The following is a 12,942-nucleotide window of genomic DNA, read 5'->3' as shown; positions in this document are numbered from 1 at the left end:
AGTAAACTAGAGAAGCTATCTACTCCTCCTCCTCCTCCTCCATGTTCCCACGTGGCCTTTACGCTGGCAGAGGGAGAGAAGATGCTTAGCAACGTCTCCTCTGCATGATGTACCACGTCAACAGGGTCACGATCCCTTTAGGAGGAGGAGGAGGAGGAGGAGAGGCCACACAGGGTGGCTCATCTCTTGAGCCTTCAACGTGTAATTCTTCCTCAACTGGCAGAGGGAGGCGATCCAGAGGCTAACCGTCCCACCCGTTTTCAGTGTTTGTGCTAAGCTAAGCTAACCAGCTGCTCCGTCTTGACTTGTTTGGTTTCTTCTCAAAGTGAATGAAGTGAACTCTGTTCATTTGGAGCAGAATCAACATTCCACATTATAAGAGCTCCTGCCGTGAAAGTTCTTGATGCCAGGATCATCTCTCGTCCTCATGGAGGCCGACGTGTCGGGAGAGAGAACGAGGGAACCAAAACAATGACGTGTCGGGAGAGAGAACGAGGGAACCAAAACAATGGAGCATGGCGCCTCGTCTGGCCCCAGAATGAGACGTATCCTCACATCGACTCTCAGCGGGGGGGAAACCGTGGGGTCTCGAGTGGGAGGAACAAACCCACTTCACACACTCTTCACACACTCTTCACTCACCTTTTCTTAAAGAAATGTAAGAAAAATATCCCGTGCTTTTATTTTGAAGGTTTAAGATTAACTGGATGTATGTTATAATATTAGAGACATTTCCTTATGTACAATATTTATACACTCAAATAAACAATAATCAAATGCATAGAGAGTTCATAATATGTTGGAGGAGTTTATAAAGTGTTTCCGGCTCTTTAAGAGGGCGGCCATGATGCTGATGTGGCCCACGGTGAAAATGAGTTTGACACCCCTAATGTAAGGTTATATATGTACGGTTATATATATGTAATATTATGTAAGCTTATATATGTAAAGTTATATATGTAAGGTTATTTATGTAGGCTAAAATTAGAGGTGTGTGTGTGTGAAGAAGGACCTCCCGTCTGCATCATGTGATGAAGAAGCTTCATCTCTTCTTCTTCTTCCTCCTCCATGAGAAGCAGAAACACGTTTCACTGACGGTCCGATCCCAGCGGCACACGGACCACATTCAATGACCCTCGGTGGCACTTTACAAGTTCCCTTCATCAAGTGGATTACGTAGAACATGTTCTCCAGGTTCTCCAGCTCCGTGAATGATTACACGTCTGGAGGAAGATGAGCGGCGGCGAGGAGAGATTAATCACGCTGCTTTCTGAAGGCTTTCATGTTTCATGGATCAAATGCCAGATTGTTTAATCATCAGGAGGAAGAGGAACACGCAGAACAGGAAGGGTTCTTAAATGGTTCTTTAAGAGGCCTTTGTGCTTCCATCACCTACCGAAGAACCATCATTTCGTTTGACGCACCTTTACAGGTTCTTTAAGAACTCTTTAAGGAGATGGTTCTTTAAAGAACCCTGGATGAAAGGTTCTTTGTGGAACCAGAAATGGGGCCTTAAAGAACCATTTTTTGAAGGTTCTTTGAGACACATTTATCGGTTCTTCGAAGAACTCTTTAAGGAGATGGTTCTTTAGAGAACCCTGGTTTGAAAGGTTCTTTGTGGAACCAGAAATGGGGCCTTAAAGAACCATTTTTTGAAGGTTCTTTGAGACACATTTATAGGTTCTTTGAAGAACTCTTTAAGGAAACGGTTCTTTGAATAAAAATGGTTCTTTTATGGCATCACTCTGAAGAACCATTTCCGGTTCCAGATGGCTCCTTCATGGTTCTGTGTGTACTAGGGAACCGTGTTTCTCTTTTCCAAACCGTCTGAGATGCTGTGTGCCTCTCTTCTTCCCTCCCATCCCTCTTTCCTCCGGCCAGAGGTCCTCAGATGTTCATGTTACATCATCTGTCATCAAAGAGGACGGGTCCACCTGTGGTCCGCGGTCGCGGCGCTGTTCTCCTGCAGCGGCAGAGTGATCGATCTGCCGCTCCGCATCCTGGTGAAAGGGACTGCTGTGTGTTCTTGCCGGAGGCCGAGCACTTGCCCTGTTAAATCATCTTCTCCCATCTGTCTCTATATTGTTCCCATGAGACCCTGGTCTATAGCTTTGGACTCATAGGGTCTCACACCTGTGGTGAGATAGAGTTTGAGACGTCTAACCATATCCCTTTGTGCGTTCAACTTGTTTTTCAATGCATGTGTTGATAAGAAGAACTCCAACTTTTTAAATCAGGGGCGTTTCTGCACACAGTGGTTTGGACCTTTCACAATGTTTACCTATAAAAACTGCTTTTCAAAATTAAAAGAGGATATATGATATGATATTCCTTTATTCGTCCCACAGTGGGGAAATGTCATTAATCACAGCGGTGCACATCAGAGCATCAATGAAAGTAAATACTAATACGAATACTATATATACAGGGGGAAAATAAAGTAAAGTGCTGAGTAAAGTGCAGTGTTTTCCAGGATCTCCAGCGATCTACTGCAGTTTGTTGTGCAGCCTGACATAATGTTTTAACCCTCCTGTTACCTTCAAATTTACTAACATCTTTTACCCCTGGGGTCAATTTGACCCCAGCAATTAAAACCTAGAGAAAATTATTAGAATTTATATTGTTTCCCACGTTTAAGTGTCAGGTACTTTATGTTTGTTTGTTGACTACCTAAATAGCCCTTTAAATAAATAAAAGAGTTGATATTTCTTATATGTTTTACACAGTGAAAAACAGTCTGGGTTCAAATTATACAGGACATTGAAAACATATCATGTGAATCTTATGTTTTCCCAGTTAAATTATGAAAAAGTCATGAAATATGAAATTTTAAAAATTATGTCAATCATTTTTTTAGAGACATTAAACATTGAATGGGATCAAATTGACCCCAAAGGTCATAGGAGGGTTAAGCAAAGGTTATAATACTCAGCAGTGCATTATGTCAAACAGGAAACTGTGCTATATAATGGTCTGTATTAATATAGACAGTTTGTAAAATAATGTTGTTGTTTTACAATCATGTAGTACCACCTGTGGCCTGCGGGCGTCGCTACAGTTTAAAGCAAAGGGCAGATTGCAAATGTCCTCGCGGCTTCCGGTCGGCTCCGTTCCAGACCGGAAAGTTTACCTTTATCCTGACACGTCGCAACCCGTCCGAGTCGGCAGCGCTCCGGTAGATCTGTCCAACATCGCGGGTAAGCGAAGCGACTCGCGACGCTTTCATGGAGATAAACTGTCAGAAGAAGTAGGTGGCATATAAAATGACGTCATGCGTCAGGGCTCCACAGCTGTTACAGCTAGCGGTAACTAGCGCGAGTCACCCCACCTGCAGCAGGTAACGGTGCGCGAGCCACCGGAAGATCACCAGCTTGTGACGTGTTTGTTTAATGTAATATTTGCTGAGTTCTCCTTTGAGGGGGTCGATCGGAACATTCGACTCTCAGTAGACATCTCACGTTGTCTCTGGTTATTGTGTGGTTAGCTGCGTTAGCTTAGGGTTATATTGAGGCTAGCAGAGATAGCTAGCTGGTTAACCCAGAGATGGTTAACGTTACTATTAATTAATGAATACTAACTAACTAACAGTCCAAGTAGCTGAACAATGACTCGTGCCGGTCTCCTGATCGTGTGTTAAGTTCGTGTTTGTCTGGATAGAGACGTGTTTACAGCTCTCGACGTTGAAGCTGTTGTATTTTTATCACTTACGCCCGTTAACGTGAGTTAATCTGTTAACTTAATTAATATAATTATAATAAGACTGGAATCTTCCAGCCGAATGCGTCTGTTGACATGTTGACATGTTGATCAAGTCGACCTAACTGGCCTCGTCAATGTAGCACAGTTCATGACGTCATCACAACATGATGGATAATTAACTTTAAAAACTAATCCATGTTATACTTCTCCAAACGCGTTGCGTGTGTTTTATTGGCAATGTTTACCCCTTGAGTGCCTACATGTAGTACACAGTGAGTGGCGATCTGAAACTTAATTAATGTGATTTCTATATTTTCAGAATCAGAACCTTTTATTGATGTTTTGTTTTCACATACATTGAATGTTTAATTTCGGGCGGTGCGACAACAGAACATAACGTGAACGAGAATCAACACAGAGCGAGAATTTAGAATATACGTATAAAAAACACAAGATAAAGTGCATGTTTTCAGAACATTTTTAGTCGGTTTAAAGTGAAAAGTGCATTTAAAGTTAAGTTAATTGTGTTTAAGTGAATAATTAAATGGTGTGAAGGGGAGTGAAATCCATCCTGTGGATGACAGTCAGTTTAATCGACTGTTTCACATCTGTTTTCTCATCTGGTTGCATTTGGTCTAAATAACTTCATTTGTGTTGATCTGGCTGCAGTGTGTGCTGCAGACATCATCCTATGTCTCTGTTTCCCCAAGACGGGTCCAAAAGGCTATTATATGTATTATATGTATGTATATGAACTTGTATTATTTCAATCATCCTTACTGATGAGTGTTCCCGCCTCTGTGTTTCCAACAGAGTGAGATATGGCCGGGTTTGACAATATCAACACAGACTTTTACCAGTCCAGCTACAGCGTCGACGACCAGAACCAGAACCAGAACCAGGGCTACACGAACACCGAGCACCCCAACAACAAGTGAGAAACCAACAGCATTTATTACCCCATGCTGCCTCTTTCATGTCGCCTTCCTGTCACTTTCCTGGCTCAAGACTTTATTTGACTTCTTTTTACGGGTATTTGTGATTAAGGTGTTTGTCTTGTTTTCAACTTTATAATTGAAACGACAACCTGGAAAGCTCCATTTTAAGTGGAAATAAGGAGCGTTAAAAGCTGCGCTGATGGGAGGTCAGCGTTGGAAACAAGGGCCTAAGAAATATAAAGTTGCCCCTGATATGATGAGAGGGCGACGGACCAGAGGGCGACGGACCAGAGGGCGACGGACCAGAGGGCGACGGACCAGAGGGCGACGGACGAGAGGGCGACGGACGAGAGGGCGACGGACCAGAGGGCGACAGACGCCCCATAATTAAGATAATTTAATAGCATTTTGTTTTTGTTGTGTGTTGCGAGTCCTCTCTGTACGGCCTGGACTAGGTACACAACAAATAAATATAAATATATATATATATATTTTTAAAGAGAAATAAGTTAGAATTGTTAATAGTTGTTTAAACAAATTTAATAATAATAAATAACCACGAAGAAATAATAGGCTCTCAATACGCAACATGTTCTAGATTGATCATGTTTATACCGAGATTCATAGATTGTGTTTTAATTAGTGTGTAATGATTCCTTCTGGTCACATGACATCGATGACACCTGTCCATCCTGGAGAGGGATCCTCATGAAAAGTCCTGTAAATGGTCAGAATGTGTCAGAACCTGTCATTAACGTTGTCGTCCCACGTCTGTCAGGCAGTACGACGGTCAGTACGACTACTCCCAGCCGATGGGCTACTCCCCCCCGGGGATGATGGCGCCCCAGCAGCCCTACACGGGGCAGATCTTCCAGCCCGCCCAGACCTACACCCCGTCCCCGGCTCAGTCCATGTACGGCAGCGGCTTCGACGACGAGCCGCCGCTGCTGGAAGGTGAGCGCCCCGAGGCCCGTCCACGCCGTGTTCACGTACCTCTCGTCCACGCCGTGTTCACGTACCTCTCGTCCACGCCGTGTTCACGTACCTCTCGTCCACGCCGTGTTCACGTACCTCTCGTCCACGCCGTGTTCACGTACCTCTCGTCCACGCCGTGTTCACGTACCACTCGTCCACGCCGTGTTCACGTACCTCTCGTCCACGCCGTGTTCGCGTACCTCTCGTCCACGCCGTGTTCACGTACCTCTCGTCCACGCCGTGTTCGCGTACCTCTCGTCCACGCCGTGTTCACGTACCTCTCGTCCACGCCGTGTTCACGTACCTCGTCCACGCCGTGTTCGCGTACCTCTCGTCCACGCCGTGTTCGCGTACCTCTCGTCCACGCCGTGTTCGCGTACCTCTCGTCCACGCCGTGTTCGCGTACCTCTCGTCCACGCCGTGTTCGCGTACCTCTCGTCCACGCCGTGTTCACGTACCTCTCGTCCACGCCGTGTTCGCGTACCTCTCGTCCACGCCGTGTTCCCGTACCTCGCCACGCCGTGTTCGCGTACCTCTCGTCCACGCCGTGTTCGCGTACCTCTCGTCCACGCCGTGTTCGCGTACCTCTCGTCCACGCCGTGTTCGCGTACCTCTCGTCCACGCCGTGTTCGCGTACCTCTCGTCCACGCCGTGTTCGCGTACCTCGTCCACGCCGTGTTCGCGTACCTCTCGTCCACGCCGTGTTCGCGTACCTCTCGTCCACGGCGTGTTCGCGTACCTCTCGTCCACGCCGTGTTCGCGTACCTTTTGTCGGCAAAGATGATGCAACGGCGAGCTGTTGATACGTCGGCCGATACTTGCACTTTCAGGAAAGCTGAGCACTCGTTTGTCCTGGAGGTCGGTCTCACCTGCGTGGCACCGCCGGCCGAGCCTCAGCGTCGGCTCGATGCCGATCCGACTGGATTAAAACTCTTTAGGCTGAAATGAGTTTGACCTAGAAAGGAGAAAGACGTGCGTCACGGTTATTCTGAGAAGAAGTCTCACTCTGACACACTTTGCCTTCATCCTCATGCAAACCAGAACAACCCCAACTCACTCTTTATTATGTCAATATATGCTTTAAAGATCCTTTACACACAGGGTTCGTTCCTGGAATCAAAAAAAAATAATATTTCCAGACTTGGAAAAGTTCTTGGAAGAAAAAAAATTCCCCAAAGTTTTTGGAAAAATCATGAAAATGTTGTTTTATTCACATGTTCATTCACGCTGAGTTTTAAATCATTTTAAAGTTTGTTTTTAATGAATAAACACTTATATAAATGTTTATTGTCTCATTCATTTGAGTCATTTAAGGTCATATACTCTTGTAAAGGACATTTTTTATCTCAGTGATTAATTTCCTGGTTAAATAAATTAAAAATACGTTAAAATAAAATACTGTATGCTTTGAAATCCTCATTGTTAGTTTAAATACGTCATCTCACTTGTTCATGTATGGAAACCATTGGTCAGCATGTGTATGAACCCTGTGTACAACTCTCCCTCATTTTGTTTTCATGTTTTGCCACCGGCTCATCTCGGTATCTAACGTTTCCCGACGTGTGTTTTCTCTTTTCAGAATTAGGAATCAACTTCGACCACATCTGGCAGAAGACGCTGACGGTGCTCCACCCCATGAAGGCGGCCGACGGCAGCATCATGAACGAGACGGACCTGGCCGGGCCCATGGTCTTCTGCCTGGCCTTCGGCGCCACGCTGCTGCTGGTAATCCTCCTGTGTTCTCATCCATCAGGGCTCATGGAAAACCTGGAAGACTCAGGGAATTTAAAAAGAGGTTATTTCCAGATCTGGAGAAAAATTGTATCCCCAAAGTTTTAGAAAAGTCCTGGAAATGTTGCTATAATCATGTTTATTTACACTGAGTTTTAAATAATTAATATGCTTTTAAGAGAAAGACGCTCTAAATATAAGCCACCGTACGCTCTTAATACTCGCACATTTTTCCGCGCTGTAAGTGAACGCACCGTAACTGAAAAGACATAAATGTTTATTCTTTTAATCTAAACTATTGTCTCATTCATTTGACTCATTTTAGGTTATTTACTGTAAGCTCTGTGATCCTCTGTTAGTTTAAATATAACATAATGTTGGATATTTAATTAGTTAGTCACAAAATGAAAAATTTCCAATGAAAAAAAATAATTCTAATTAATTTTTAGAACTAATATTAATTGAAGTACTCGGATCAGTACTTGAATACCTAAATATAAGTACATGTTAATAATTTTTATATATTTATGTTATGTATTTATATATTATATACATTTGTTACATATATATGTATTTATATATATATATACACATACATGCATGCATATATCTCCCTGACTGTGTGTCTTTCTCTCAACAGTCCGGTAAGATCCAGTTCGGCTACGTCTACGGTATCAGCGCCATCGGCTGCCTCGGCATGTACTGCCTGCTGAACCTCATGAGCATGACGGGCGTGTCCTTCGGCTGCGTGGCCAGCGTGTTGGGCTACTGCCTCCTACCCATGATCCTCCTCTCCAGCTTCGCCGTGCTCCTCTCCTTACAGTGAGTACAGCTGGACTGAAACACAGGCTCCTTTTAGACTCTGACTGACTGTCTCTAGTAGGTAGCATCTCGCCTTTAGGGGTTTGTTGTATTGATAATTTGTTGCTCAATCATTTTTATTGAGTGTTTACGGGATGATGCAACACTTAATGTGGATGTTTGATGGGGTGTGCTTCTCCTCACGTCCTCTAGGGGCACGGTGGGCATGATTGTGGATGTTTGATGGGGTGTGCTTCTCCTCTCGTCCTCTAGGGGCACGGTGGGCATGATTGTGGGTGTTTGATGGGGTGTGCTTCTCCTCTCGTCCTCTAGGGGCACGGTGGGCATGATTGTGGATGTTTGATGGGTGTGCTTCTCCTCTCGTCCTCTAGGGGCACGGTGGGCATGATTGTGGATGTTTGATGGGTGTGCTTCTCCTCTCGTCCTCTAGGGGCACGGTGGGCATGATTGTGGATGTTTGATGGGTGTGCTTCTCCTCTCGTCCTCTAGGGGCACGGTGGGCATGATTGTGGATGTTTGATGGGATGTGCTTCTCCTCTCGTCCTCTAGGGGCACGGTGGGCATGATTGTGGATGTTTGATGGGTGTGCTTCTCCTCTCGTCCTCTAGGGGCACGGTGGGCATGATTGTGGATGTTTGATGGGTGTGCTTCTCCTCTCGTCCTCTAGGGGCACGGTGGGCATGATTGTGGGTGTTTGATGGGGTGTGCTTCTCCTCTCGTCCTCTAGGGGCACGGTGGGCATGATTGTGGATGTTTGATGGGTGTGCTTCTCCTCTCGTCCTCTAGGGGCACGGTGGGCATGATTGTGGGTGTTTGATGGGGTGTGCTTCTCCTCTCGTCCTCTAGGGGCACGGTGGGCATGATTGTGGGTGTTTGATGGGGTGTGCTTCTCCTCTCGTCCTCTAGGGGCATGATTGTGGATGTTTGATGGGGTGTGCTTCTCCTCTCGTCCTCTAGGGGCACGGTGGGCATGATTGTGGGTGTTTGATGGGGTGTGCTTCTCCTCTCGTCCTCTAGGGGCATGATTGTGGATGTTTGATGGGATGTGCTTCTCCTCTCGTCCTCTAGGGGCATGATTGTGGATGTTTGATGGGGTGTGCTTCTCCTCACGTCCTCTAGGGGCACGGTGGGCATGATTGTGGATGTTTGATGGGTGTGCTTCTCCTCTCGTCCTCTAGGGGCACGGTGGGCATGATTGTGGATGTTTGATGGGTGTGCTTCTCCTCTCGTCCTCTAGGGGCACGGTGGGCATGATTGTGGATGTTTGATGGGGTGTGCTTCTCCTCTCGTCCTCTAGGGGCACGGTGGGCATGATTGTGGATGTTTGATGGGTGTGCTTCTCCTCTCGTCCTCTAGGGGCATGGTGGGCATCATCCTCACGGCGGCCATCATCGGCTGGTGCAGCCTCTCGGCCTCAAAGATCTTCATCTCGGCGTTGGCCATGGACGGGCAGCAGCTGCTGGTGGCGTACCCGTGCGGCCTCCTCTACGGTGTCTTTGCCCTCATTTCTGTCTTCTAGGAAAATAATCCTCATGTAACGGTTTGAAGAAGAAAAACAACGCTCCCTTAAAACCCCGAGATCTGTCCCTCTGTTTTGTTCCCCTCACTACATTCCCACTGGGCGGCGTCTCGCTCTGCCCTCCACGGCGTTCCCCTCCTCCACCTTTTTCAAGGAAAGGACCGTCAAATTGGTGACAACATAAGTCCCGGGGACCACGGTGAGGACATCCAGTTGTGATGTCATGGACATGACGGCTGAAAGGAAGCTAGAAATTTTAGTTGAAAGTTCTCACACACGGACCGATAACCGAAACCCGCGGACCGATGTGAGCCTCGTCCGGCGACGCCCCCAACAGACTAAGGGAAACGCCCACTTTCCTCCCGTGCAGTACCTCCGACAGCCACCGCCCGGAGGAACACGTGGAATCTCCTCTCCCGTCTCTCCTCCTCCTCTCCAGGACTATAAACCTCGTGTTTTTAGTTTTACGTTCTTCTCTTTAGATTCATCTGACTTTCTTTGATTCACACGTTTGCACAAAACCCCCAAAAAACGACGAATTTGATTCGGTTTTTGAGAATTTAAATCCAGACGTGTTTGTTTCTAGAGGTCGTTGCTATCGTTTGCATCCTTTTCTCTCAACAGAACCTGAATTATATATAATATTCATAACACACTTAAAACCAGGATTTGATTATAAAAGGAAGCAGCAGATTAAATATATTATATCTATATATATATGATATATATATATATACATTTTATAATATATATATATTATATATACATTTTGTTATATATTATATATACATTTTGTTATATATATTATATATACATTTTGTTAAATATTATATTATATATACATTTTGTTATATATATATTTAGATATTATATAAATTCTTTTGAGAATTTAAATCCAGACGTGCTGTTTGTTTCTAGAGGTCGTTTCTCTCGTTTGCATCTCAAGTCTTCACGTTGAGTGTTGCTCTCCGCTCTCATGTTTCCTCTTCGTGTTCATTAAAACATTTTTAAATGGATCTGCCTCGTGGTATTAGAAGCAGATCTCTGTAAGAAGTGAAGTAACCTCTTTAAAGTGGGAGTGAGGCGGTTCCGATGACGTCATGTGACCTCTGGGTGGATCTGGTCCCAGCCGGTCCTGGTTCTGCTGCTCGGGTCCAGAAACCTTCAGGGTTAGAAATTAGATCTTTGTAATTTAAAAAGTGAGCGCGGACATTTCCCCCCGAGGACGAGAGGCGGAGCTCAGCCGGCGGGTGTCATCACCTCCCCGAAGAGTCAGCTGCTGCCGCGTCACGTTCAGGGGGGGTCGGTCATCAGAGTCACGGGAAAAAGAGGGAGGGGGAGAGAGAGGACCTTCAGTTACTGATCCTGTGGTCAGTGACGAGGGCAGAAATCCCACAATGCAACACTACATATCATTATTCAGAATCAGATTAGGCTAATTATGTCATAATGACCCGTTACACTACTCGGCCTCCAGGGAGAGGGGTAGAGACTCAAGTTGATGTTGAATAACTCTCGTACGTTAAACAAATTAATAACATTTGGTCTCTTGTTTCTTCTTCTCTGTTACACACAGACACAGACAGACACACACACACATAGACACACACACACAAACACAGACAGACGCACAGGCACACACACACACACACAACCCACGCAGAAGAAGAGCTCCGTATGGACCATAAACCTCAGGAGGGATGAATAATTCAAAAATCAAAGTGATTTTCGTTTTCCCTCAAACTCGAGGAGAAAACTTACCGACGTCCCGTCAACACACACACACAGAGACACACACACACAGAGACGCACACAGACACACACACACGGCTGTGCATCTCGAGTGCAACCAGTTATTCTGCGGTTGTTGCATCTCATCTCTGCTGTGTGTCTGCAGGATGTTGTGTTGTTCTGATGTTGTGATGTGTTGCTGTCATGTGTTGTTGTGATGTGTGTTGTAATGGTGTGTTTTTGTGATGTTGTGATGTGTGTTGTGTTGTTGTGATGTGTTGCTGTGATGTTGTTGTGTTGTCGGGTTTCAATGATTCTCAAGGTTTTCCTCGGAGAAGTAATGAATTCAAAAAATATTTTTACCTTTTAATCAAATCCTTGATTTATTTATATTTTTTTGTGCAAGCTGCAACATGTTTTATTCAGACACCAGTCACATGACCCGTGTGTGTGTGTGTGTGTGCACTGGGAGACACACACAGGTGGTCTTCATTCATATTAATGATGCATTCATAATGATAAACTTTCAGGTCTGTGACTCATCGTCCCTACATCTCTGCATGTAAAGACCAGAACGGGCACTCGGTAGAGCGCATACCTTCGCATATCACAAGATTGGGCATTGAATTATGAACATGTTGGCATTAGTTGCCAATTGGATAAAAATTAACCGTGCTATGGTAAAAAGAACATTTTGACCTTTTCATGACCTTGAGCTTTGACCCGATCGATCCCAAATTCTTATCAAATGGTCCCCGGATAATAACCAATCATCCCACCAAATGTCATGCGATTCGGTTTTAAACTTTTTTAGTTATGCGAGGAACACGCATACAAATAAATAAATACACGGCGATCAAAACATAACCTTCCGCATTTTCAATGCGAAGGTAAAAAGTGCAATAAGTTTGAGTAAATATTTGCACATTTGATGCTGCGTGTTCGCGCCTGTTGCTCCACTTTAACGTCGCTGCTCTGGAATGTGAGCTGGGATTCAGCTGCAGGACTTCCTGTCGGCAACGTGTTCACAACATGACCTCTTGAAACCTGGAGTATGTATGTTCCACACAGCTGGACTCACTGTGCACACCCATCCAGTTAGATCACAACAACAACAACAACAACAACATAGAAGCCCAAGAACCGTGAACCTCACACAAGTCGCCTGGTTCATGGAGTATTGGCAGCAGCTGATGGACACCTCGACATGCTGAGAGAAGCGCGACGTACTTCCTGGTTTTCATTGTTTTCTGGCGTCACCTCCTGCAGCAGTTACACCCAGCCGCCGCCAGATGGCGGTGTTGAGTCACGCCGCGTCCTCTCGGCTGATTGGATGTTGTTGTTGCTGTGAGCTCATTGGCTCCCCTGGAGGAAGTAACGACATCCAAACTTCCTCATAGTCATAATCATGAAGTTAATGGCTGACCCTGGATCCGATCAGTTTACGAGGGCCACAATGCATTGTGGGTCTTTTGTCTCCACGTTTGTTTGGGTCTGTGGGATAATCTCGTTTTACATAACATGCCA

At 45.4% G+C, this 12,942-nt stretch overlaps 1 protein-coding gene across 3 annotated transcripts; it reads left to right on the top strand.

Moving 5' to 3' along the window:
• The first annotated feature begins 3,095 nt into the window (after positions 1-3,095).
• Positions 3,096-10,700, top strand: yipf5 (Yip1 domain family, member 5). 3 transcript variants are annotated; one of them, XM_056411797.1, is made up of 6 exons: positions 3,096-3,197; positions 4,513-4,633; positions 5,416-5,591; positions 7,192-7,337; positions 7,984-8,165; positions 9,522-10,700. In XM_056411797.1, exons 2-6 carry the CDS (start codon positions 4,521-4,523, stop codon positions 9,682-9,684), a joined length of 780 nt encoding a protein of 259 aa, XP_056267772.1. In that variant the 5' UTR covers positions 3,096-3,197; positions 4,513-4,520; the 3' UTR covers positions 9,685-10,700. The 3 variants fall into 3 exon arrangements, with proteins under 3 accessions (XP_056267772.1, XP_056267773.1, XP_056267775.1); XM_056411798.1 differs by having other exon boundaries at positions 3,152-3,247; XM_056411800.1 differs by lacking the exon at positions 3,096-3,197 and adding an exon at positions 3,314-3,337.
• The last annotated feature ends 2,242 nt before the right edge of the window (positions 10,701-12,942 follow it).

Source organism: Pseudoliparis swirei, chromosome 3 (assembly GCF_029220125.1).
Source record: "Pseudoliparis swirei isolate HS2019 ecotype Mariana Trench chromosome 3, NWPU_hadal_v1, whole genome shotgun sequence".
NCBI lineage: Eukaryota > Metazoa > Chordata > Actinopteri > Perciformes > Liparidae > Pseudoliparis > Pseudoliparis swirei.
Note: the sequence above shows the minus strand (reverse complement) of the source record. Positions and strands in the feature narration are given on the sequence as shown.

Bases quoted from the DNA above. Each gene is read 5' to 3' on its own strand.
- yipf5 (XM_056411797.1), top strand. From the start codon at position 4,521: ATGGCCGGGTTTGACAATATCAACACAGACTTTTACCAGTCCAGCTAC. The intron at 4,634-5,415 runs GTGAGAAACCAA...CACGTCTGTCAG, and splicing joins ACCGAGCACCCCAACAACAA to GCAGTACGACGGTCAGTACG. The intron at 5,592-7,191 runs GTGAGCGCCCCG...TTCTCTTTTCAG, and splicing joins CGAGCCGCCGCTGCTGGAAG to AATTAGGAATCAACTTCGAC.